The sequence below is a fragment of the Orycteropus afer genome, unplaced genomic scaffold (assembly GCF_000298275.1).
Source record: "Orycteropus afer afer isolate SDZICR_OR568_19922 unplaced genomic scaffold, OryAfe1.0 scaffold00268, whole genome shotgun sequence".
Lineage (NCBI taxonomy): Eukaryota > Metazoa > Chordata > Mammalia > Tubulidentata > Orycteropodidae > Orycteropus > Orycteropus afer.
This window is the reverse complement of record NW_006921855.1, coordinates 487,555-514,101: the sequence shown is the minus strand read 5'-3', so window position 1 is coordinate 514,101 and position 26,547 is coordinate 487,555. Positions and strand designations below refer to the sequence as shown.

General features: G+C 37.8%; 1 protein-coding gene across 1 annotated transcript in view; it reads right to left on the bottom strand.

The window, feature by feature from the left end:
• Positions 1 to 26,547, bottom strand: part of GALNTL6 (polypeptide N-acetylgalactosaminyltransferase like 6) — a 533,789-nt gene that overhangs the window by 126,773 nt on the left and 380,469 nt on the right. Inside the window, exon 7 of the mRNA XM_007950340.2 lies at positions 24,676 to 24,783. Within this exon, the coding sequence (XP_007948531.2) occupies positions 24,676 to 24,783 (108 nt within the window). The remainder of the gene's footprint in view (positions 1 to 24,675; positions 24,784 to 26,547) is intronic.

Genomic DNA, 26,547 nt, shown 5'->3' with positions numbered 1-26,547 from the left:
TGGCATAATACAATGTTCTCGGAGGTTCCCACTCTCTCTCAGGTGCTTAGAGTTCTGATGCTATGATTGGCTAGTTTGACCACCCGGCCAGGCTCAAAAGGAGGCCTCCTGGAGGCAGAACTCTCTCTGACTGCTGGTTGAGGAAGAAGTGCTGCCAAAAGAGACACGCATCCCTGAAAGAGACACGTGCTGCTGGGAAAGAGACGCAAGAGACACACATCGCTGAGTGAGACACCGAGGGACCAGCACTGCTGGGAAAGAGACTGTGAGAGACTTTTGGCTGAGGGACGGTGGGCTGGGAGAGAGACTGAGCGTTCTTCCTGAACTTGAGTTGTAGCCTGGTGCTTCCCTAATAAACCCCATAATCTGTGAGTTCTGTGTAGCCACTGCAGTGAATTATCGAACCCAGGAGAGAGGTGGTGGGTGCTTTGGGAGGAACGGTTGGTGAAAGGGCTGGAGGGAGGCAGCATGTCTGGCCTTGCAGTAATAGGCCTTGGGTTACTGCTGGTAATCCTGCCTTCCCCTTGTAGGGTTAGAGGAGGTCAGAACATGTGGCCTCCTTGTCGTTTTTGCAAGTGGGTAGGGCATTAGGCTGCTATCCAGAAGGTCAGTGGTTCAAACCCACCAACTGCTCCACTGGAGGAAGATGAGGCAATCTATTTCTGTAAATATTTACAGCCTTGGAAACCCAGTGGAGGATGTTATACATCAGAACTGACTCCATGGCAGTGTTTTTTTTTTTCCTAATCGACTGCCAGAAGAACAAACAAATTTGTCTTGGAAGAAGTGCAGCCAGAACGCTCCTTTGAAGGAAGGGTGGCAAGACTTCATCTCATGTACTTTTGACATCTTATCAGGAGGGACCGGTTCCTGGACATCATGCTTGGTAAAGTAGAGAGTCAGCAAAAAGGAGGAATACCCTCAACAAGACAGATTGACATAGTGGCTGCAACAGTGGGTTCAAACATAGTAGTGATTGTGAAGATGGTGTAGGACTGGGCAGTGTGTTGTTCTGTTGTACACAGGATATGAGTCAGAACCATTTCAATGGCACCTAACAACAACACACGAACAGCAATAATAATGAAAAAATGACTTTATTAAGAGAGGATGTGCCTGAAAAATTTTGAGTTCTTATGAGAAATATGAAAATAATCTATTTTCACTTGGATAAACAAGCACTTTCAGAGTGTAAGTATAATTAAATTGGGAATATATTTTTTCATTACTCAGGCTCAGCATCTTGCATGGGTTCCAAGCACATGTGTCTGTTCGTCTGCTGAATCAATTAATGACTATATTATAAAGACAAATATGAACAACCTCATATTACTTGTATTGATAGAGGCAGTTTTTCAGGAAATAATGAACTCAGCACAGCTTAGTTGCTCAAACCATTCACATTGTGAAGAAAGGCTGTCTTCAGGACTGTCCTTTGGCTGTCTCCTGGGAGATAACCTCTGAGTCCTAGGCATTTTCTATCTGATAAGAGTGTTTTTGTAAACTTGAGACTTGGGACCACATGATGGGCTGGGCATTTGATGAGGTAGTTTATGTTAACAGTATGATTTATGGCAAGTATCTATTTTTATATTTTGAGGCCGTGGTCCATGTCATACTAGTTAGACTAGATAAGTTTAACCTAACATTGCAATTTATGTTGAATGCTTGCTTTTGCTTTGGGAGTTTGGAATCTAAGTAGTTGAAACCAGTTACACAAGTGCTGCATGCCTACATGACTGACCCCCAATATAATCTCATGACACAATCAGGTAAGCTTTCCTGGTGGGCAACACTTCACCCATATTGTCACATAACCTTGTGGAGGGATTTAAGTGGGACTCTATTGCAAGGAAATACCTAGAAGCTTGGGCCTATTTTCTCCTGGATTTTGACCCATATGACTTATTTCTTTACTGATTCTAACATGTGTCATTTTGCTGCAATGAATGTAATAAACAGTAACCATGAGTGTAATTCCATTTCTGAATCCTGTGAATTCTTCTAGTGAATCATTAAATGATCTTGGGGGACCACTGACACAACAGTGATATAGGGAATAGATTTTTTCCTTTTTTAAAATGATGTTGCTAAAGGGTTTGTTGTTGTTAGGTGCTGTCAAGTTGTTTCCAACTCATAGTGACCCTATGCACAGCAGAATGAAACACTGCCCTATCCCGTGCCAGCTCCATGGTCTTTGCTATACTTGATTCAATGTTCATTTACTCTCAGGCAGAGATGAGCCATTTCAGATTGATTAACTTTTCTTTTTGTTACCATTTCTGGCAAAAGATGTTATTGGGCATTCTCAGTTTCATGAATGAGTGCATGTATACACAGCTATGAATATTGATGTGACAAATTCTTTGCTCTTCTCCTATTATCTCTTTACTGTGTGCGTATATGCTCTTATACAAATACCCTAAGGAGCTCTGGTGCTAAAGGGCAGATTAGTTATTGTCTTAGAGTAACAGGTATCATTTTGGTGCAATAAATAAATAAACTATAACTGTGAGTTTAACAGCTTTTCTGAATTCTGTGAGCTCTTCTAGTGAATCATTAAGTGATATTGGAGACCACTGACACAACAGATTTTTTTCAAAATGATGTCGCTAAAGGGTAGGTTACTTGTTGCCTTAGAGTTTTGAAATAGAAAAGGGAATTATTGTGAAAATGCAAAGAGAAACTGAATAGTTCAGATGTATTCAATCAGAAATTTCTCAAAAGAGACATGATAAATCTTAGAATAGATAACAACAACAAGTAAAAGAGGCAAGAGATAGTACCTTAGTAAATTGTGAACAGCACCAGGGCAGCTTTGATATATTCAGCATTGGACTAGCCAAGTAGCTTTGCATTATCACGTCATTTGCAAATGGACAAACACTAGTCCTTGGGTAGCACAAAGAGTTAAGCACTCTACTACTAACTGAAAGAGTGATAGTTCAAATCCACTCAGAATGTCTTGGCAAAAAGAGCTGGTGATCTATTTGCTGAAAAATCACGCCATTGAAAAACTCTATGCAGCACAGTTCTACTCTGAAACATGTGAGGTCACCTTGAGTTGGAATTGATTCTAAGGCAACTGGTATCTGTTACAAGCAGGTTAGGTTTGCTGATTTCCCAAACATTCCAAAGAAAGCAGCAGGATCTTAGACATATTTCAGGGATAATGTATTAATTAATGTATGTAAGATAATCTATTCTTTTTTTTTTTTCTGTAGTTTTGCAGGAAACAGTAAAAAAAACAGCAGCATATAATTGCAAAAGCTGTAATAGCTTGTTTCCCTCAAGCTTTGAGTTTTATGTAAACATTTAACATAAATAAAATATCCTGACTGTTCTCTAATGTCCCTGAGGATTCATTAGACATCTTCAATTATAGATGCTCTGTTCTCTGAATGGAATTTCCTATCAGGAGGAAACTTTGTGAAGTGTCAATTATTATAGTCAAGTAATAGCCCTCAAGCACCAACCATCCAGGTGTCTGTTCAAATAAAATCATTTTGAGGTAATCTGGAAATAACAATACACTGTGTTAATTTTGTCATTGCAATCATTAGTCAGAACTTGTTTTTTAGGAAAAATTCAGTACCACAGCTCAGAAATATTACAGGCAGTTAAAAGAATAGCTTCATTTGTCTCTTACAAATTGTAAAATAAATTTAGGATTCTAGAAATAGTATAATCATATGCATATTGGAGTTGGTAGGGATATTTATATAAAAAAACCAAAAAAAAAAAAAAAAAACAAACCCACTGCCCTCGAGTCAATTCTGACTCATAGTGACCCCATTGGATTTCTAAGGCAGTAAATCTTTATGGAAGTAAATTGCCCAGTCTTGCTTCCATGGGTGGCTGGTGGGTTTGAACCACCAACCTTCTGGTTAGCAGCCTCAGACAGTGTGCTACCAGAACTCCTTAAAAACAAAACAAAACAAAACACCCAAATCACTGCCGTCCAGTGGATTCCACTCACAGCGACCCCTCCTTGGGTTTCCGAGGCAGTGTCTCTACCAAAGTAGATTGCCCAATCTTTCTTCCCAGAAGTGGCTGGTGGGTTTCAACAGCCAGGCTTCTGGTTGGCAGTCAAATGCCTTAAGCACTACGCCCCCAGAGCTCCTTAGGGTATTTATAGAGGAGCATATACATACACTAAGGAGGTAATAGGAGAAGAGCAAAGAGTATTCAACATTCATACAGTACATGTGTATACATGTACTGTATCATGGAACTGAGAATTCCCAATAACATCTTTTGCCAGAAATGGTAACAAAAAGAAAAGTCAATCAATCTGAAATGGCACATCTCTCCCTGAGAGTAAATGAACATTGGTAAAGGTGCAGTTGTTGTTGTTGACTCTGACTCATAGTGACCCTATGTAGGTGCAGGTGCTAAGATATCCCCCAAATTTATTTTTTTAAAATTATTTTGGTGAAAAAAAATATAGCAAACATTTTCCATTTCATTTTTTACATGTATTAGTCAGTGACTGGGCAATACTGGGTCATCTACTTCTGTAGAGATACTGCCTTGGAAACCCAAGGAGAGGTCGCTATGAGTTGGAACCGACATGATGGCAGTGAGGTTTTTTTTTTTTGTTTGTTTGGCTCTAGGGGAAGAACTCTCTGTCTGCTCCTTGTCTAAACTTCTCTTTCTCAGCTACTTAGTGAGGTCCATGTAGCATCAATAGTTCCCCTTGTGCTTCCTTACTTTTGTGCCTCGTCTGCTCTTTTTGTATATCAAAAGTGATTGGGTAAGACACACAGCACACTGGTATGGCCTCATTAACAGTACAAGGATGGCCCTATTCCCAAGTGAGATTATATCCAAAAGTATAGTGCTTAGAATTTATAGCACATATTTTTTGGGGGACACAATTCAATCTATAGTAGCATTCTTGTTAAAAATCAATTGATCATAGATGTATGTTTTTATTTTATTTTTTCCTAGACTCTCAATTCTATGCCATTGGTCTATGTCTATTATAAGGAGCTCTGGTGGTGCAGTGTCTAAGGCATTTGCCTACTAACCAGAAGGTTGGAGATTCAAACCCACAAGCTGCTCCGAGGAAGCAAGATGTGGTGATCTACTTCCTTAAACATTTACCACCTGGGTAACCCAATGGGCATCACTGAGTTGGAGTTGACTTGATGGCAGTGAGTTTTTTTTTTTTTTTTTCTTTTCTTTTGGTATGTCTATTATACACAAACCACCGACTGTTTTAATTACTGAGCTTTGTAAGGGGATTGTGGCAGAGGGCCCAATCCCCTTCTGAGATTGGTGGGATATGAAAATCCTTCTATTATCTTTTTCAAGATTGCTTTTTCTACTTGGGTCTCTCTGCCTTTCCATATAAATTTGAAAATTGGCTTTTATTTTTCTCATATAAAACTCCTCTTGAAAAAAGCAGCTGGGCATAGACTTTTCTATACTAAGAAAACTTTCAGGGCAGTGGCAGAGTCTTACATGACAGAAGGGCACAGTCCATGCTGGAAGATGGAATATTTGACAACTCTTGTTCTTTCAATTCTGTTAGCTGCTATATTTCTTCCACCAAACATGCAGAGCAATTCAGCTCCCTTGTGGTCATCCCTGCCCATCTATGTCAGGTCTTGAGGGGTACCCTTTTATGAACAAAATGTTTAGTTAAACAAAAATAATTGCTGTAAGAGAGATTAAACAGTCCTCTCTTGACTTCTTCCGTCCCTCAAATTTTTGTTACATGAGAGTTGTTTACTATTAAAGACTCCCCATGATAGGTCTCTAATATTCCTCTTTAATTTTATTGTGCTACAGAAAACTGCTTATGTGAACTGGTCTATTCATTGCCTGTAAAAACATGTAACTAGACCCTGCCTTTGTCCACCCTGTTTTCCCTGGCTAGATATCCTCCTCTCTCCTATATGTCTAAATTTGATTTACTGAAACTCTCTTTTTATTCCCTCAGTAGAGTTGCCAGATAAAATGCAGGATACTCAGTTAAATTTGAATGTCTGACAAACAGCAAATAATTTTTTAGTTTAAGAAATATTAATGTTTGTATAATAATTACATTATTAATATTGCATATGGCATACTTAACCTAATAAATATTATTCCTTGCTTATCTGAAATTATAACTTAACTAGATGTTCTATAATTTTATTTGCTATATTTGACAACCCTTCTCCTAATATGTATAATTTACACCTAACATGTATTTAATGAATTTTATGTTTTTAAATTCATTAAGTGACTGTATGTGCAGAATCTCGTGTATCTTGATGCTATTGCCAATGAAAGTGCCTTGGTGGTGAAATGGTTAAGTGATTAGCTGCTAACTGAAAGGTTGGCAGTTTGAACGCCCCCAGTGGCTGTATGGGAGAAGGAACTGGGGATCTGCTTCCATAAAGATTACAGCTAAGAACACCCTATGGAGCAGTTATATACTGTCACATGGGCTTGCTATGAGTTGTGATTGACTCAAAGGCACCCAACAACAACAATATTGCCAATAAATTGTTACTGTTTTGAATCTGTGAAAATTTTTCCAAAGAAGTTTCAAGCTCTCTGCTGAGAAGCTTGCTATAATACTCAGTTGATATAACTATGCTGCCCAATCTTACTGCTTTTTTGTTTCTAACAGGAGATCCTGCTGGTCCTCTATCTGAGAAGCAAGCAGGAGGCAGCCACATGCTTAAGGAGCGGTAACACTAATTGATAGCTCTAGAGAAGGGCTCAGCAAGGCTGGAATGGGCCAGTTGGAGTTTAATATTAACCTCAGTTTGAAAATAAGTGGGTGGAGGCCTCTGTTTCTGAAAATAGGGACTGGTTTCCATTCTGGCCCTGGTTTTAGTATGGCTAAGGAGTTTGGGGGACAGAGCCCTGAGTTTAGTGTGGACAAGGGTGTTGGGGGACAGGGCCCTGAGTTTAGTGTGGACAAAGAATTCAGAGGAGAGGACTTTGACTTTACTGTGGACAAGGAGGTTGGGGGAGAGGGCTCTGATTTTAGCATGCACAAGGGGATTGTGGGCGAGGGCCCAATCCCCTTCAAGGTGTATTCATGAAGTTTGTTCTTGCTGGAGGTTATACGCAGCGTGGAAGTCATAAAATAGATAGAAAAAGACAGCTAGTGGAGCTGAGGAATAAATTTATTATTTTTTAGTGTAGAAAGCAAATAAAGGATTTCTTTATTTTTAAAAGCTGTAGACCTTCATACTTCTTGAATGATAAATAGAATAAAAACTTATTTTGAGCACCTTCTATGAAGAAGACATTGATGGCTCCCTCTGTTTTTATGTTGCTCTTCTGTGATTCCTTGTGTATCACAACATGTTGTCCTACTGTCCCCAAAGTGGTATTAATCTTTTCTTCCTCTATGCTACCCAAATATTTATTAGCATGTCTAGCAATTTCAGCCTTCTATTAGGGGCCTTTAGAATCCAAGTCTTATTTTCTTTGTGTTATTTGGCACTAAATCTTCCCTTAATTCTAATACTCATCAGGGCTTTCAATTGTATTTTACCATGAACATTGAATCACATTTCTAGTTCAGTTCATAAGGACAAATTTCCAGCTCTGACTGATCATCTTTATTGAGCAGCAGGAGGCAAATAGGTAGTTCCCTTATACCTGCTGTCTCAAGAAATTGCATAAATCTGTCCACTAATTATTATTATTATTTTTGCAGCAACGTTTTAGACCCTACTGTTTGATTATTCAAAAAATACAATGTCTGTTCAGTTTCTCAGAGCATTAGTTGTGAGTCGATTGTTTCTCTGTCCACAAGGCTGCCCATGCATTCGTATTATTTGGCTCGTCTCATCTCAGTCTCCTGCTTCTGCCTCTATTTCTTTGTGCAGGGTGCAATCATTACATGTGCACTGCCGTGACCCCAATCTGCACACTTTCTGTGTCAATATTAAGCCATTGTATTACAGTGGGCTTAGTAATAGATTTTTCTTTTTTTTCAGCTATATATATTTTTGGATGCCTTTTCGCAGAAATTGGTGATAGCTAGCAAAGCTAATTGCACACAGAAACAGTTTCTTATTTGTCATAGTCACTCCTACAGCAAGGAATTGCATCACGATCCCATGACTTTAAAAATTCTGCTTTGATTTCAACGTATTTCTTTTCTCCTCTTTGAAGCTTTAAAGTGCTTTAGTATCTCAGGAGTCTCACCCTAAAGGCCTCTTATCATTTATAATGTGATAATGTCATCATGGATACAGCTCAAAAGAGAATCTCTTTGAGAGAACCTCAACCCCACTACAATTATTCAGCAGAGTTCTACTTTTCTCTGATCTGAAGACTGCTTTGAAGTCAGTGGGAAGCCTCAGCATAAGGAGAGATGGCTAATCCTGTCCTAAAAAGGCAGGCTTCTCTAACAGGCAATTTCCTCTCCCTTCTTCCCCAAGGCTGTGTGAGCTGTTTGCAGGTGATTACTTGCTCTCTGCTGTCTTCAGCAAGGGTGAGCTTTTCCTTTGATTTTCATCTCTGTTATACCTTTTGGCTGACTATTTTGGATATTTATGGTAGCATGTATGATGACATTTAATGTGGTAGTTAGATGTAGAACAAACAAAGTTATCCACCTCTCAACATTTAGCCACATTATCTTACTAAAAAAAAATGCACGTAAAACTAATTTTAAAAGCAGCTTTACTGAGTGATAATTGATATACATTAAACTGCTCATATTGAAAGTGTACAACTTGGTACATTTGGAAATATGCGTACTATTGTGAAACCAAAACCACAATCAAGATAGTGAATATACCCAACATCTTCAAATGTTTCCTTATTTGCGATCCTTATCTCTGTCTCTTTCCTGTGGTGCCCTTATGATCCATGGGAAACCATTGATCTAATTTTTGTCATTATAGTTTAGTTTGCTCTTTCCAGAACCTTCTATAAATAGAATCATACAGTATATGCTCTTTTTGTCTGGCTTCTCTTGTTCAGCATAATTATTTTATGTTTCATTCATATTGTTTCATCTATTCGTTTTTATTGTCTTCCATTACATGACTATCCCACATTTATTTATCCATATATGTGTTGATGGACATTTGGGTTGTGTCTAGTTTTTTATTACCATACTTTTACACAAATAATACATACCTTCTATGTTTGTTTGCCAACTGCTCCCTCTCCTGAGAGGTATTTTTGTAAAAACAGTATTACAGTGGTGCTTACAAAAAATATCTCCCAGGGAGAGAGAGAGCAGTTGGCAAACAAACGTAGAAGATGCATGTTATTTGTGTGAAAATATGGTATACATGAAGCTTCTATGAAGAGTTTTGTACAAATCTTTTTTTAGACATTTGTTTTTATGTCTCTTGAGTAAATTGCTGGAAGTAGAATGTCTGGGTTATATGTTAGGTGTCTGTTTAAATTTTTAAGAAACTGCTAAAGTATTTCTAAGGTGATTGTACCATTTTATATTCTCATCAAAAGTGTATGAGTGTTCTAGTACTTCCATAACCTCTCCAACACTTGGTATGGCCAATTTTTAATTTTGGCTGTTATGAAAATGTGTAGTAGTTGTCTCTGAGAAGCTACTCCAACACTGACTTCTGTTGCTTCTATAATGTATGTGGCTAATTTTGCAGCACAAGTGCATATGTAAGATTATCTTCAGCCAAATCTATCCTTGGTCTAGGGTGTAATCCTGCTTGCTGACCCCCACTTGATCTTCTAACCTGTCTATGCCTTTACTCATAACCTGGTGTTTGGTGTCACTGGTAATGCAGTATTGTGCATACAACAGTATTTGTCTTTGTTGTCTCTATCTTTTGTGCACATTTCTGTGTCTTTCTCCACTGTGACCATGCAGGTCACAGACTCTTTCTATACTGTCCCTCCCCTCACTGAAATCAACATGTGACCCCAACTAGTTCCAAAATTTTTCTTCCCCTTCTCTCCCATCCCCAGTAACCAACAAAATGAGTTTTCTTCCCTGAGTAAACCTTTACTTGACCTTTTACAATAGTGGACTCAAACAATATTTGTCCTGTGATTGACTTATTTCACTCAGCATAATGTCCTCCAAATTCATCCATGTTGGAAGATGATTTGTGTATTCTTCATTATTTTTTAATGTTGCAGAATATTTCATTGTATGAATGTACTGTAGTTTGGTTATCCATTCATCTATTGATGGGCATTTAGGTTTATGGTTGGGGATGGTAATCAGGGCCAAATCTGATTTACCAATTTGATTGGTAAAATCAAATATACATGAACTGTTGAATATAAAACAAATCTGTTTTGTGAATTTGCACCCGAAGCGAGTGCATGTGTGCGCACACACGTCCACACACACACATGTACACACAATGTATAGTAGTTTCATCTTAAGGTTGTAATTTACATTTCCCTAATGACTAATAATGTTGAGCACTTTTTCATGTATGTGTTTACCATCTGTGTGCCTTCTTTGAAATGAAATGTCTGTATAAAACTTTATATTTATTTTTTAAATTAAGTTGTTTGTTTTCTTAGTATTGAATTGTGATAATTCTTTAAAATTCTGGATACAAATCTTTGGCAGAAATGTAATTTTCAAATAGTTTCTCCCAGATTGTGTCTTTTGTATTTTTTTAATTAAAAAATAAACAAAAACAAAACTCACTGCCATCAAGTCAGATCCAACTCATAGCGACCCCTCCTTGGGTTTCCCAGGTAGTATCTCTAAGGAAGTAGATTGCTCAACCTCCCTTCCGAGGGGTGGCTGGTGGGTTTGAACCGCCAGCCTTCTGGTTAGCAGTCAAATGCCTTAGATACCATGCCAGCAGAGCTTCCATATTTTTTAATGGTGCCCTTAAAGACCAAAAGATTTGAATTTTTATGAAGTCCAATTTATCAGTTTTTCTTCTAGGGATAGTGCCTTTTGTGTGATACCTAAGGAATCTTTGCCTCAACTGAGGTCAGAAATTTTTTTTTCTTTTTCCCTCCCTAGAAATTGTTTTATGCTTTATATTTAGGTCTATAATCTATTTTGAGTTAATTTTTGTAACTGGTGCAAGGTATTGATCAAAGTTTCATTTTTTAAATGTTGTTGTTGTTGTTTGCCGTCAAGTCAGCCCCGACTCATAGTGACCCCTCCTTGGGTTTCCGAGGCAGTATCACTACGGAAGTAGGATTGCCCAAACTTCCTTCCGAGGAGTGGCTGGTGGGTTTGAACCGCCAGCCTTCTGGTGAGCAGTCAAGTGCCTTAGGCACTATGCTACCAGAGCGTTTTTTAAATATGGGTATCAAATAGTTCTAGCATCATTTGTTGGGAAAAAACAAAACAAAACACCATTTCCCCTCTCTAAAGCCTTTGTACCTTTGTTGAAAATCATTTGATCATAGTTGTGAGTCTGCTTTTGGACTTTGTATTCTCTTCCACTGATCCATTTCTCATTATTACCTACATTTTTTTCCCCCTGAATAATGATAATAATAATAGTATTTATTGATCCCTTATGTGACATGCAATATACCAAAATATTTTACATATATTATCTCATTAAATCCTCATAACATCCAAAAAGACACAGTTGTTGTTGTTAGGTGTTATTGAGTTGGTTTTATGGACAACAAAACAAAACTGCCCAGTTCTGTGCCATCCTCACAATGATTGCTGTTTGAGCCCATTGTTGCAGTCACTGTGTCAATCCGTCCTGGTGAGAGTCTTCCTCTTTTTTGCTGACTTTATCAAGCACAATGTCATGCTCCAGTGATTTGTTCCTCCTGATAACATGTTCAAAGTACATGAGATGAAGTCTTGCCTCCTTGTTTCTAAGGAACATTCAGGTTGTATTTCTTACAAGACATATCTGTTCATGATTCTGGCAGTCCGTTGTATATCCAGTGTTTTTCACCAAAACCATAATTCAAAGGCATCAATTCTTCATTACCTACTTTCTTAATTGTTGTTTTTGATGTCTTGAAATCAGGTAGTGTTAGTCTGCCATTTTTTTTCCTTCTTTTTCAACGCTGTTTTGTCTGTTCTAGATTATTTTTCTTGATGAATTTTGGAATTATTTTGCCTAATTTTCAAGTTTCCAATATGCTGTCTGAGGTAATCATGCCCTTCAAAATAAAGTTAAACTGAATCTTGCTGATGGAGTCACAGTTGTTATCTGTAGTTATCTATTGATGGGTAACAAATTACCTTAAGCTGAGTGATTTGAAACAATAATAAGCCTTTATTATCTTTCACAATTTTGGGGTCAGGAATTTGGGAGAGGTTTGGTTAGGCTACTTGGCGTGGATTTCTCATGAAATTCAGTCAGGTTTTGGCTGAGGGTGCAGTTATTTTACACCTAAACTGGGGCTAGAGGATCTTGTTGTTGTTGTTATGTGCCGTTGAGTCGGACCCTTTTTGGGTGTCTGAGGCAGTATCACTATGGAAGTAGATTGCCTAACCTTCCTTCCGAGGAGTGGCTGGTTTGAACTGCCAGCCTTCTGGTTAGCAGTCAAGTGCCTTAGCCACTATGCTACCAGAGGATCTTATTTACTTACCTATCTGTGAAATTAGTGCCAGCTAGTGATAGGAAAGGAGCTCTGGTGGCACAGTGGATAAGGCATATGGCTGCTCACCAGAAGATTGGCAATTCAAGCCCACAGGCTCCTCCACGGAAGGATGATGAGTCAATCTACTTCTGCAAAGATTTATAACCTTGGAAGCCCCATGGGGGTTGCTATGAGTCAAAATTGACTCGATGGTAGTGGGTTTTTTAGTGACAGGAAAGGAGCTCTGGTGGTGCAGGGGTTAAGGCATACACAGCTAACCCAAAGGTCAGCAGTTCAAACCCACCAGCCACTCTGCAGGAGAAAGATCAGGCAGTCTGCTTCCATAAATATTTATAGTCTTGGAAACCCTGTGGGGCAGTTTTACCCTGTCCTATAATGTCACTATGAGTTAGAATGGATTCATTGGCAGTGGGTTTTATTGACAGGAAGACTCAGTGCCCCCATCCCCACATCACTTATTTATGACTTAAAAATGTATTTGAGTTTTTTTGGCTAGAATTGACCATCAAAATGTGACGGAATTATTTTTCCTAACTGATGTGTTGAAACTCTGGTAAAGTGGGGATAAGCAGCAGCTGTTGGAGCTACTGAAGAGAGATCACATAAATAGAAGTTTTTTGTGTCTGAGTGGGTGTGTATGGAATGCAGCTAGGGTATGACCATCCTCTCTGTGTCTATCCAGGATCCAGTAAAGTTCTGTCACTTTAAGAACTGAAGTGTTAGCTCCTCTTGAGATAGTACCACAGTCTAGGAGTTGATGTTGTTATTGTAAGTAGCGGCTTCTCCAATGGCTTCATAAGCAAGAGACAGAAACAAGTGGGAGCAAGAAAAAGAGAAGCAAATAAAGGGTAGTACAGAGTGGATACTGAGTCAGAGAGACAGTTATATGAACACATGTGAGGGAGCATTTTGGAGAAGTCAAAGACAGCTGTATACAATCTGAAGGGTGTTCATTATTGGCAATAAAACCAATGGTGTCTCAAACCATCACAATTTTGGTATAAAAGGAAGTGTGACCTTATTTGAAGGTGATTATTATTCCATCTGCTATTTTTCAGAAGTCACTACCAGCATTTTCTAACCATCAGCCAATGAGAATATCAAATGTTTTGTCCTCTCACAGGAACATTCATAGTAAGCGTTCAAACAAACTGTGGTTAAACTATATGGCGTTACCTTTATTTCATTTATTACTAATGGATCCTGTTTCAGTCCATATTTCAAGCAGGAAGAGAAAAAAAAAATACTCAAATTGCAGAATACGTAGGCAGAAAATGATCTGTTCAAAGATTAGGTAATTTGTGAAATCTCATTTCTATAATCTGTTTTCAGGGTTAGGACATCAAAAGTATCCAGATACCACAAAGCTGTTATCAGTCTTTGACTATTTCTCAGTTTACAAAATATCAAGTGGAACTATTTTCTCCACCTCAAGTGGTATCAAAAAGGAGATAAAGTTAGGCGAGAATTGCAGTCAGAAATGGAATTCCTGTCAGGAACTAATAAACTATTAGAAACAAGGGTTATTAGAATGGAAATGAAACAGCAGAGGTCTCAAGCACAGTGTCACCATGCATTTACACATCTTGTGGTAAGAAACTAATTCCACAAAATGAGTCCCTCCGCTCTAGGTGCTCCTGTGACTTCATCATTTGATTGGAGTCCCGGAAGGCAGACTTAAAAAGTAGCCAGCCTGGCTCACCCTTGCAAGTGTTGCATTTTGGTTACTGAGATTATGGCATGCTAAAATATTTTAATTCTCTTGAGTTCCAACAGTTTAATTTTGTAGCAGCAGGGACCTATTTTGTCTAAGCAAGCTTTCTTCTTTCTGAGACTCCAGCAGAGTTGTGAATGCAGGAAAATGTTGAGTCCTAATGGGGGTAATGATTAAAACATAATTATAATACCCACTAGCACACAAGTATGGCTCACCATGTCCTTTGTTTCTCAAGTGTTTGAAAAAGAAACCCATAAAAATGTTAAATAACAACATAAAGTGCCAAGGTGATTTAGATAGGGGAACAGTAACCAAAAACAGACTGGAAAAGGACCTATAGGAAATAGAAAATAAATCCCATTTTAATTTCCTTTCAAATGACAAAATAGAAGTGATGATTAATGCTGGCAGTCAAGTATCATTTACATATCTAGCATGGGCATTTGTGTATTATGCTTACTCTATAAAACCTTTTCACTTGCTAAAAAACTAATGTAAGATGTTGGTTGTCTCTGGATAGCTCAAGAAATGCTGAATATTGTCCCTATAGCTTGTGGAAGTCTGAATTAATTACAAATTGTTTTGTACACTAGGAAGCATCAAATAATTGATTCACGAGTCATGGCTGAGTTAAAATTTGAGAAAACACCAAGGAATATTTGAAACAACTTAATTGTGCAAAATGCCTTAACGTGGAAAAGATAGTGAAAGTTTTTGGACAAAAATTATATACAGCAAAAATACAGGAAAATCTCGAAAGAGAATTATGAGAGATTTTGTGAGAAATTGATGAGTTTTAAAATGACATTGTCTTTATAGCAGGAAACTACCTTTTTAGAGTCCTTGGGTGGTGTAAACAGTTAACGCACTTGGCTGCTAACTGAAAGGATAGAGGTTTGACTCCACCCAAGGTGCCTCAGAAGAAAGGCCTGGTGATCTACTTTTGAAAAATCAGCCACTGAAAACCCACTGGAACACAATTCTACTCTGACAGGATTGCTATGAGTTGCAATTGATTTGATGGCAACTGTTATTTTGTTTTCCTTCAGTGTTGTCTATTGTAAACTTACCTACATCGGAGGAATGTCCCCTGGTGAGGTAACATTACATTACAAAGGTTTGGCTTGATCTAATTGTTGGAAAGATCCAATCCTGTTGACTTCCAGAGGTGGATTGAGAAGAGAACGTGGAATGGGGGATATCATTGCTGATGTCAGATGGATCTTGGCTCAAAGTAAAGAATATCAGAAAAATGTTCAATTGTATTTTATTGACTATGCAAAAGCATTTGATTGTGTGGATCATAAAAAATTGTGGATAACATTGAGAAGAATGGGAATTCCAGAACATTTAATTCGACTCATGAAGAACCTGTACATAGACCAGGAGGCTGTCGTTCAAACAGAAAAAGGGAACACTGCATGGTTTAAAATCAAGAAGGGAATGCGTCAGGCTTGTATCCTTTCACCATACTTGTTCAGTCTGTATTCTGAGCAAATAATCTGAGAAGCAGACTATATGAAGAAGAACATGGCATCAGGATTGGAGGAAGAATCATTAACAACCTGCAATACACTGACAACACAACTTTGCTTGCTGAAAGTGAGAATGACTTGAAGTACTTACTGATGAAGATTGAAGAATACAGTCTGCAGCATGGATTACATCTCAATATAAAGAAAACAAAAATCTTCACAACTGGACCTATAAGCAGCATTATGATAAATGGAGAAAAGACTGAAATTGTCAAAGACTTCACATTGCTTGGTTCTATGATTGACACCAATGGAAGCAGCAGTCAGGACATCAGATGACGTATAGTACTGGGCAAGTCATTTGCAAAAGACCTCTTTCAAGGGCCGAGGAGCAAAGATGTCTCCTTGAGGACTAAGGTGTGCTTGACACAAGCCATGGTATTTTCAATCACTTCATATGCATGTGAGAGCTGGACAATGAATTATGAAGACTGAAGAAGAGTTGATGCTTTTGAGCTGTTGTGTTGGCAAAGAGTGCTGAAAGTACCATGGACTGCTAAAAGAACTAACAGGTCTGTCCTGGAGGAAGTGCAGCCTGAATGCTCCTTGGAGGTGAGAATGGCCAGACTTCATCTCACATACTTTGGTCATGTTGTCAGAAGGGACCATTCCTTGGAGAACGATGTCGTGCTTGGTAAAGTGGAGGGTTGAAGAAAGAGGGGAAGACCCTCAAAGTGGTGGATTGATACGGTGGTGATGGCGATGGGCTCTAGTGTAGCAAGAATCATGGAACTGGCTCAGAACCGGGCGGTGTTTCGTTCTGCTGTTCATAGGGTCGCTAAGAGTTGGAGACAACTCTATGGCACATAACAACAACAATAACAATCCTGTTGACTTAGGATCCATAGCATGCCATATGCATTTCTGCCTTGCACACAGTAGGCACTTGATAAATATTTATTGATAGAATTTATCTCAGTCTACACTTTCTTTGAGGCTAAAGTTGACATTTATCTTCACAGCATGCGATACACTCATTTGAGTGATTTATTGGAACATTAATGTCACATAATAAATTTATGATTGAATTTTTGTGGAGGCTATCATGGAGAAGAATGAAGTAGTATTTATGGCAGGTACCTGAATTTCTTAAATAAAAAGCTTCATCTAAATAGAAGTCATTACATTCGAAAATGTAGCCAAGAGGGTAAAGAAAAAATATGTAATTGCAGTCTGTGAATCATCTTTAGTTCTTGCCACAAATATTGGAAAGCCTTATTGCCCCTTTTGTTTTAAGGAAAAATTTGAGATTGTTGTTGCTTTCAGGACTGCTTCTGTGCAGAAGACCTAGACATTAATGCATGCTGAGTCTTTAGGGAAGTATTCATCATTCTCTGCTTTTTGAGAGAAAGCCCATGATAGACCACCATGTCCCTGAACTCAATGATAGTTTCAGATAAAGCATCTGAACCCTGTAGTTCTAAGAGCAGTAAAGGAGCTACTTGCTGCTGTTGATGTCGAAGTCTGTCATGCAACAGCTCTTATTTGCTGGACAGCTTTATGAGAGTAAACTGATTTACAATCATCAGAGGAGAAAGGTCAATTTGTGGGAGTGTAGATTTCCCATTCATCACCATACTTTATAGCCTTGTTGGCGATTTTATTTTCGGATATCAAACTAGTCATTTTGGTCTCGCTAATGCTTTTCCTCCGACTGATATATTTTTCTGACATAAGCAAGGGCGAGCTGCATATGTCATATATTGTGCTTTTCCTTTTTCCTATTTCAGACAGGATTGTGTGGACCCTACTTCACTGTCATAGTCAGGGCTGGTAGTTATGGGAAGGCAGAGTTTGTGTTTATGTGTGATGTTCATCATGTATAAATCCAGGACCTAGCACAGTGTCTGGAAGAATAAACTTGTTTATAAGGAATGAAACAAAATTTATTCTTATAGAAAATTTGGCAAATTTTTTGTTTCTCTCAGAATTCTGGACAGAAAATCTATACATATCTCCTGATCTGACTCTTTCTGAGCCCAGGTAAAGTCAGTCACTTATAAATGACCTTGTCTAGAACCAATCTCAGCGTCTTTCCCTTTCCTCTTCTGCACTTCCCTATTTTTGTACTGATGCTTTTTTCTCTCAGATGCCACATGGAAATCTCAGTCACTTTTGAGCTCTCCATCCTTGTTCAGTGTGTTGTTGTTGTTGTTGTTATATGCCATTGAGTCAGACCCGACTCATAGCGACCCCTCCTTGAGTTTCCGAGGCAGTATTACTAGAAGTACATTGCCTCATCTTCCTTCTGAGGAGTGGCTGGTGGGTTTGAACCGCCAGCCTTCTGGTTAGTAGTCAAGTGCCTTAGGCACTATGTTACCAGAGTGTAGCAATCATTAAAAATCTTTTACCAAATTAAAAAAAAAATATTTCTTGCATTCAAAATGTTATTTCCTTTGGTCTTTCTCCCCTTTAATATTTACTTGTGTGTCAAACTTTCTGTTTTACCCCTTCATTTTTTATCCTAAGGAACTCTGGTAGCACAGTGCCTAAGGCATCTGACTGCTAACCAGAAGGTTGGTGGTTCAAACCCACCAGCCACTCCATGGAAGGAAGACTGGGCAATCTACTTCTGTAAAGACCTACCACCTCAGAAACCCAATGGGGGTTGCTGCCATTCAGAATCAACTCAATGGCAGTGGGTTTGGTTTGGTTTATTTTCATCCTAAGGAGCTCTGGTGGCACAGTGGTTAAAGCATTTGGCTGATAACCAAAAGGTCGGTGGTTTGAACCCACCAGCTGCTCTATGGGAGAAAGATGACACAGGATGTTCTCATAAAAATTTACGGCCTTAAAAAGCTATGGGGCAGTTCTATTCTGTCCATAGGGCTGCTATGAGTCATAATTGACTCGATAGAAGTGGGTTTGGGTTCCTTTTTTTCCCCAAATTATTTTTATACTGGCACTTCCTGTTCAAAAGCCATCAGTGACTCCCTATAGTCTATAACAAAAAGGCTCACCTTTGTTTACACATAGGATTCTGCATCCAAGAACAGTCTTGGTCTATCTCCATAGGTCACAAACACAATAGTTTGTCCCTCTTTGTGTCTGCTCATTCCTGCTTGATTCTTTGCCTATTTTCTTGCCCCTGCCAGAGGTGGGCCTGCTTATTCCAAGTCTGCCTGTAAGAGCATTACTCCAGAATGGTTAAGAGCATAGTTTGGGAAAGAGGGAACTTGGTTCAGAAGCCCAGGTCTATTCATTTGACATTTAGACTCTATTCCCTTTTAATGTGAGTTACATTTTAAAGTACTATGGAATGTTCTGTGGAATTTAACTTTCATGAGGCATAACTGCTTTGGTTTGAGCTCCTATCCTGAAACTTGGAAAAATCTAAATTCTCCCATCTCATAAATCCTGGTCATAACATGCAAGATGAAATTAGATTAAGGAAATAGTTATGGATACTATGTCAGAGGTAAAACACAAAGATATTCAATCCCCTGATTTGCATTCTCCTAAGCTCTGGTAGCATAGTGCCTAAGGCACTTGACTGCTAACCAGAAGGCTGGCAGTTCAAACCCACCAGCCACTCCTCGAAAGGAAGGTTGGGCAATCTACCTCTGTAGTGATACTGCCTCGGAAACCCAAGGAGGGATCGCTATGATTCAGGTCTGACTCCACGGCACATAACAACAACAAACTATAGACTTAGAGTAAGGGTCAGTTTTAACTTTATTTCCTATACTGTCTTCTCCTTGGCACTAGGAAAGTCAGCTGTGTGCATTTCCATGACTGCCCCACCTACAGCCTGCAGGGCTGTCCTACGCTGATGCGGTGATCCTCCTGGGGAAACCTCTTGGGATGATTGCTTCTATAAGAACTTGCTCTATGATTAGCTGGTGTTCTTAGCTATCTCCATCATGTCCCTGTTGTTGAAGCCACCTATCTCAGTTCCAGTAGCTTGATTGCCCAAACACACTGGCCTTAACAGCAGAGTCAGGGAGTTCTTCTCCTGAGTTTCCAATAATTGCTGCTTCTTTGACAGTGCTTGGATCTCATAACAACCTGTCTGAATGAAAGGGCTTTCTTTGAAAGTCGTTCTCCCACTTGTCACTCAGCCACCTCTGGCTGTGCAAAGAGCATCATTACTCAGCTCAAAATTCTCCCTGAGAGTCGTTTCACTGAAAAGTTGCTCACTCCTCTGGGATAAAGGAGAGTCAGGGTCACCCTAGAGAAGGTGTGATTGTCACCACAGCCCTAGTGACTCTCTAGTCTCACTAGAGCTCTAAGAATGAGCATCCCTTCCTTTGGGAGCCACTGGCTATTTACACTTGGTGAAAAGGCACCCAGTTATACTCCCATGTACTGACATTAGACTCTGACCCAGTAAAAATATCTAGGGTTTTCAATCACAAGTGAATCCTCTGATTCCTAGATGAAGCTGACTTGTAAGTACTGTGTCATAGGTTTTTACATTTTGTGAACTAAGACAGTCATGTTAATTTTATTTTGCCAAATAAGGATATTAAGTAAACTAATACCTTTTATTTCTATAATGTCATAAAAAGTCTATAAAGGACAGTTCCTTACATTGAATACATTTGGATCCATGAGTCTTATTTTTCTCAGTTCATTGAGGCTAAATAGAAGCTTGTCCAGGAACTGACTCTGGTCACTGGTCTTGAGTTTGGGAACCACTGTTTTATGAAACTTGTTAATTGAATTGAGGTATCCCTTGTGTTGTTGTTGTTAGGTGCCATTGAGTCAGCTCTGACTCATAGCGACCCTATGTACAACATGATAAAACACTGCCCAGTGCTGTGCTAGCTCCACAATCCTTGCTATATCTGAGCCCATCAGTGCAGCCATTGTGTCAATCCATCTTAATGAGGACCTTCCCCTTTTTCACTGACCCTCCACTTTGTTGTTGTTATGTGCATTGAGTTGGACCCGATTCATAGCGACCCCTCTTTGGGTTTCCGAGGCAGTATCACTACTGAAGTAAATTGCCCCATGTTCCTTCCAAGGATTGGCTGGTGGGTTTGAACCGCCAGCCTTCTGGTTAACAGTCAAGTGCTTTAGGCACTACGCTACCAGACCCTCCACTGGCTAATACTTTGAGAAGTGGATGACTCTTTACTTCTTCAGAGTCTGTCTTAGTCTGGAAGCTCCACTGAAACCTGTCCACCTGCTGAAATACCAACAGCAACATGCAAGCAACCACAGTATGAGAAACTGGCAGATGAGTGGGTTGTTGTTGGTGCTGGTAGTGTTAATTGCTGTTGAGTTGGCTTCAAGTCATTGCAATCTTATGTCTTACAGAACAAAACATTTTCTGACCATATGCCGCCTTCATGATTATTGGCATGTTTGAATCCATTATTGAGGATTTTCTTCATTTTTGCTAACCCTCTACTTGACCAAACATCATATCCTTTCCTGATTATTATTCTTTCTTGACAGTATGCTCAAAATGAATGAGCCAAAGTTTCACCATTCTTGCTTCTTGGGAAAATTCAGGTTGTATTTCTTCTAATACTGATTTGTTTATTTGTCTGGTAGTTCATAATGTATTCTGCATTCTTCACTACTACCACAGTTTGAATATAGTAATTCTTCTGTCTTCTATCCTTTTAACTTGAAAGAACTGAAGAAGGTCACAGTTCTGGTACCATTACCCCCTCCTCTTCAAATATATTTTAAAGATACATGCATACTTTAAAAATATATTTTAACAATACTCGCTAGTCAAATTTGAACAAATACATTGAATAATAATTTATTGTCTTGTATAATCCTCTAATAATTTCATATAAGGATATTTTATCTCTTCCAGCCAGATTGTACATATGTACCAGATGCTGGGTAAATAAAAAGTAGTGAATAACTAATGATTTAAATTTAATTTCAATAATACTGGTATGCTCTTTAGAGGATTGCAGGCAGTTCCTATTCATAAGTATGTGTATGTATTTGTTTTTATTTATTTTTGAAATTGTGCTTAAGAAGTTATTATAATTTTTCCCCCATCAGTTCTAGTTATATGGACATTCTTATAGCACATACAAATATGTATGTATAAATATCATCTGCCAACCTTATATATGGTCAGGGATATATTCCCTTTTGTCTAGACATACCTGATCATTCAGCCTGTCTACCCATCTATTTACCCATAGATTAATGTTTGTTATCACTGATAATGCAGTATTACATATGTAAAAGGGGTTATCTCCTGTGCACCTTTCTATGTCTTTCTTTTCCTTGGCATTATTGTGTTGGTCATTCACTTTTGTTATAATGCCTTTCCCTTCACCCAAATCAGTATTGTTTGCATTTTTGAGAATCTCTTGGAATCACTAATATGCATATTTATATAAATGAAAGACATGCATTTTCAAAGCATTAAACCATCTTTGTAAAAAAGAAAACAAGCTTTTGGAGCCAAGTCTCCATCTTTATCTCCATTTCCTAATGAGGCCAGGAAGATTAACTCCTTATCAAGCAGATATACTCCTGTATCTGCAGCATCTTTAAAGTATCTCATCATTTTTGATGATTGAGTAATAATGTAGGATGTGGCAAAGTTGGTGATGTTCTCCACAAAATATCAGAATTGTTTTTCATTTTAATATACTTTTTATTTAAAAAATCATAAAGTGTTCCTCAGAGTGACAGTTGAATTTCAGTATTTATGACTCTGTGATTACTCTAGCAATTTTTAAAAAATGAGCCCTCAAGTAAAATTTAAGTGCAAAAGATTAAAATTTAGAATTATGAACTTTTTTTTCATTTGAATAAATACTCACTTCTTGCCTGGAAGTTTTATGTGTCAACCCTAGTTTTCCTATATTTGACAATTCCTGAAAAAGTACTTAATTTCTTTCTTGAAAATATACGAATAGTTTTAGTTTTTGAAAATACACCCTTACGGATCAGCACAACTTTTCCCTTGGTTTATACACTTTATTTTTGACTATAAACCAAGGACACACACCACCCACTGAGCAAGTGAATGATTCAGGTTGCGGCACAAGCTATGGAGCACATGAGTAAATGGAAAACAATAAATAGCAGAGTGTTATTATATTTGGGATGTTCAAATTGAATATGATTTATTATGTCTGCATGGCTGACTTGTGATATGTGCTCAAAACTTTCATTCTTACAGATTGCTGTTGTTTGTTTGAGGGAGAGTCCTGATTCACATGTTAAGCTTGCATTATGTATTCTATGGATTAAGACTAAATTAAACAATTTCCTTGCCCAAGATGCAGTTTTTAAATCACTTTATGATTTTGTGATCAGTTTCTTTTCTTCAAATAGTGTATTTCTACAGCTACTTAGTAGAGAATGTTACATATGTCTAATTTATGTTTTTGGAGAGAAGAATAATGTGACTAATTTTCTTCAAGGTATATTTAATGTTAGCTCATTGCTATAAACTCTCACTGCTGTAATAAAGGTTATGGATGCATCTACAGAAAAATCAACATTGAGAAATGTCTCAGAAAGGGAACAAGGAAGATCTCTTCCCTACAAATGAATTACTATAAATGAACATTTTATTACATATCATTAACATGTTTAAATTTTAGTTACAATGTAAGATTCATAGAATTTTCTTATTTTAGTTTTTCCTGATGAATTAATTCTTTCAACAAATAATTATTGAGTGTTTACTATGCATTGTCCTAGGTACTGGGCATAGAGCTGCAAATAATACTGATAAAAAGCTTGTGGGATTGATGTTCGCATGACACTTTTTAAGCCAGATTTTTTAAAAAGCTTGTTATGTGATATTACTGAGTTTTATACAAAACACTTAAAGAGCTATATATGTTTCAGTCTTACTAGTTAAAACAAAACAAAACTAAAATGAATAATTTGGGATTGGACTCCTAGGGGCAGCATTGTGTAAAGGGATGTGGTAAAAAACAGAATAAACAACCCATCCCTCCTTTTTTTAAAAATACATTTAGCATCTAAGTAGTAGCAAGTACCTACTATGGTGAGTAAAACTGACCCAATCATGGAGAAAGGAACATGGAAAAATTAGAGAAATTATCGGGATTATCTGTTAATGTTGTGACTATGTTCTCAGCAACTCTGTAAATGTTTTCCAAACATGTATGAAAACATTCTAAAAGGCAGAAAAGCCACCTTGCAGTTGTCCAAAAGGAAGATTTTATTCAAAACAACATCGGAAAACAAAATTAGGTTTGGTCAATTTTGGAATTTTGAGAATAGAGTAAAATTTTAGAGCGCTGGCCCTAGTTACAAAGACGAAGAAGGTGGAGTTTGGACATCGACCTTTCTGCTTGGACCTTTCTCCATCTGACTTACTATGGATCCTGTTGTACTCCATGTAGTGAGAAAGGACTGGACATCTATTCAGAAGGACTGGGCTTATGCTTCTACTCTGTTGTTTTTCATCCGTGGAGTGAACAAGCTACCTTTCTAAGCCTCAGATTCCTTGTCTGCAAAATGAAGGTAAGGACACCAACTTTAGAAGATAAAACCAAACTCACTGCCATCTAATTGATTCCAACTCGCAGAGACCACATTGGGTTTACAAGGCTATAAATCTTTATGGAAGTAGATGGTCCCATCTTTCTCCTGTGGAACAGCTGGTAAGTTTGAATTATCTACTTTCAGGTTAACAGCCAAATACCTTATGCACTATGCCACCAGAACTCCTTACTTCAGAAGATAGTGGTGAATATTGAATATATGTGAAAATGCTTTGAAATAATCACTAAGAATTTGCATAGTTGTTAATGCTTCCTTCAGTAATGGAAATAAAACCCCTAAGAAACACAGGAATGCAGTATGTACTAAAGCTTACCAAATGGTGGGGTTTTTATTTTGATCAGGTGTTTCTGTCAGATTGTGACCATGTGTGAGGCTGATTGCTCTGCCTCTGGGAAGTTGTATCAAACCCAACTAATCTGACCCCCAATTACTCACTCTTGCCAGGCTGGTCCCAGATGGAACTTTATAAGGGACGTATTTCCTGTAGATATGACCAACTCTAGAACAGGGAACATCAAACATTTCTCCTCCACACATCCAAACCTAAGGAGAGGAAATTAAAAAAAAATATAACAAAAGAGAACAGTGAATTTCAGAACAGAAGATTATAGTTTAATCTTTTTATATTATAGATTATAATTATAGATTATAGATTATAATAAAAAAGAATTATTAGCAAGATTCAAACATTATCTTAAAACTTTGTTAAGTCTCCAAATCAGCATTTTTTTTCATAAATGTCTAACCAAGAAAGAAAACTACATTTTAGTCTAGATTCATAAAACTGTAGAACCAAAACACTAGTTCAGTAAAATTTTATTTCTGTAAACATCAAGTTGGCATTTTAAATTTTACTAGGGTTTTATTACAATTAATGCACTGTGACATCATTTAATGTTTAGATATTATTTTTTATATATACAGTTAATTGGTATTGATAACCTTGCTGTGAAAACATTTGAAGAAATAACATAAGAATGTAAAATTCCAATTTAAAATATAAAATGGAAAAAAAAGGAAAATCTAAAATAGGTGAATGAATTAAGGAAGATACATATGTTGTTGTTGTTGTTGTTTTGCCGTCGAGTCGGCCCCGACTCGTAGCGACCCCTCCTTGGGTTTCCGAGGCAGTATCACTACGGAAGTAGGATTGCCCAACCTTCCTTCCAAGGAGTGACTGGTGGGTTTGAACTGCCTGCCTTCTGGTTAGCAGTCAAGTGCCTTAGCCACTATGCTACCAGAGCTCCCACATATATATATATATAAATGCATACTGTAAGTTACATCTAGACTCTGAAACTTGTAGTAAAGCAGAATTTTAAAATCATAGTTGCATTCTAATATCTCCCCACTACCAATCTTTTCTTAGGAACAAATAATAATTGGTTAGTGATGTGACTCAGACAATACTATACTCAAGGTATGTGCTAAGATGTTGTACTTAAATATAGTAACAAAAATTAATTGGTTACATTGTACCATGAGTCCCCACTCAGACAGACACATCCTTAATCATGGTTTATGTAACAGATTTACTACTATAAAAGGAGTAACTGTCAAAAGATAAATTCAATCTTCATATAGGCTAGATATTTGTTGTTGTTGTTATGTGTCGTCAAGTCAGACTCGACTCATAGTGACCCCTCCTTGGGTTGCCAAGGCCATATCACTATGGAAATAGATTGTCCCATCTTCCTTCCAAGGAGTGGCTTGTGGGTTTGAACCGCCAGCCTTCTGGTTAGCAGTTGAGTGCCTTAGGCACTATGCTACCAAAGTTCCTAGGCTAGATATTTAGGTACTTTAATTGCCAGAAGATGATTTAAAAGAGTTAGATACACAGGTTGTTCCAAAGTACAATTATCCCTTGGTATCTGCGGGGGATTTGATCTAGGACTCCCACAGATACCAAAATCCAGATGCTCAAGTCCCTTAAATAAAATGGGAAAGTATTTCCATATAACCTACACACATATTTCCGTATACTTTAAATCATATTTATATTACTTATAATACCTAATACAATGTAAAACTTATAATACCTAATACAATGTATTATGTAGATAACACTTTACATTCCCCCTTAGCCTTTGAGGAAAATTACTTTGACCACTTAATTGCTTTTTTTCTCCCTTTCTCTTGAATATTTTAGATCCAGGGCTGGTTCAATCAGAGGATTTGAACTCCCGGATATGGAGAGCCCACTATATAATATTGAAAGAGAGAGAGAAATGTTTGTTTAAGCTTATATTTGCTTCTTTCTTCCTTTTGTAAATATATATATATTTTTTAAAATTTTGTTGTTGTTGA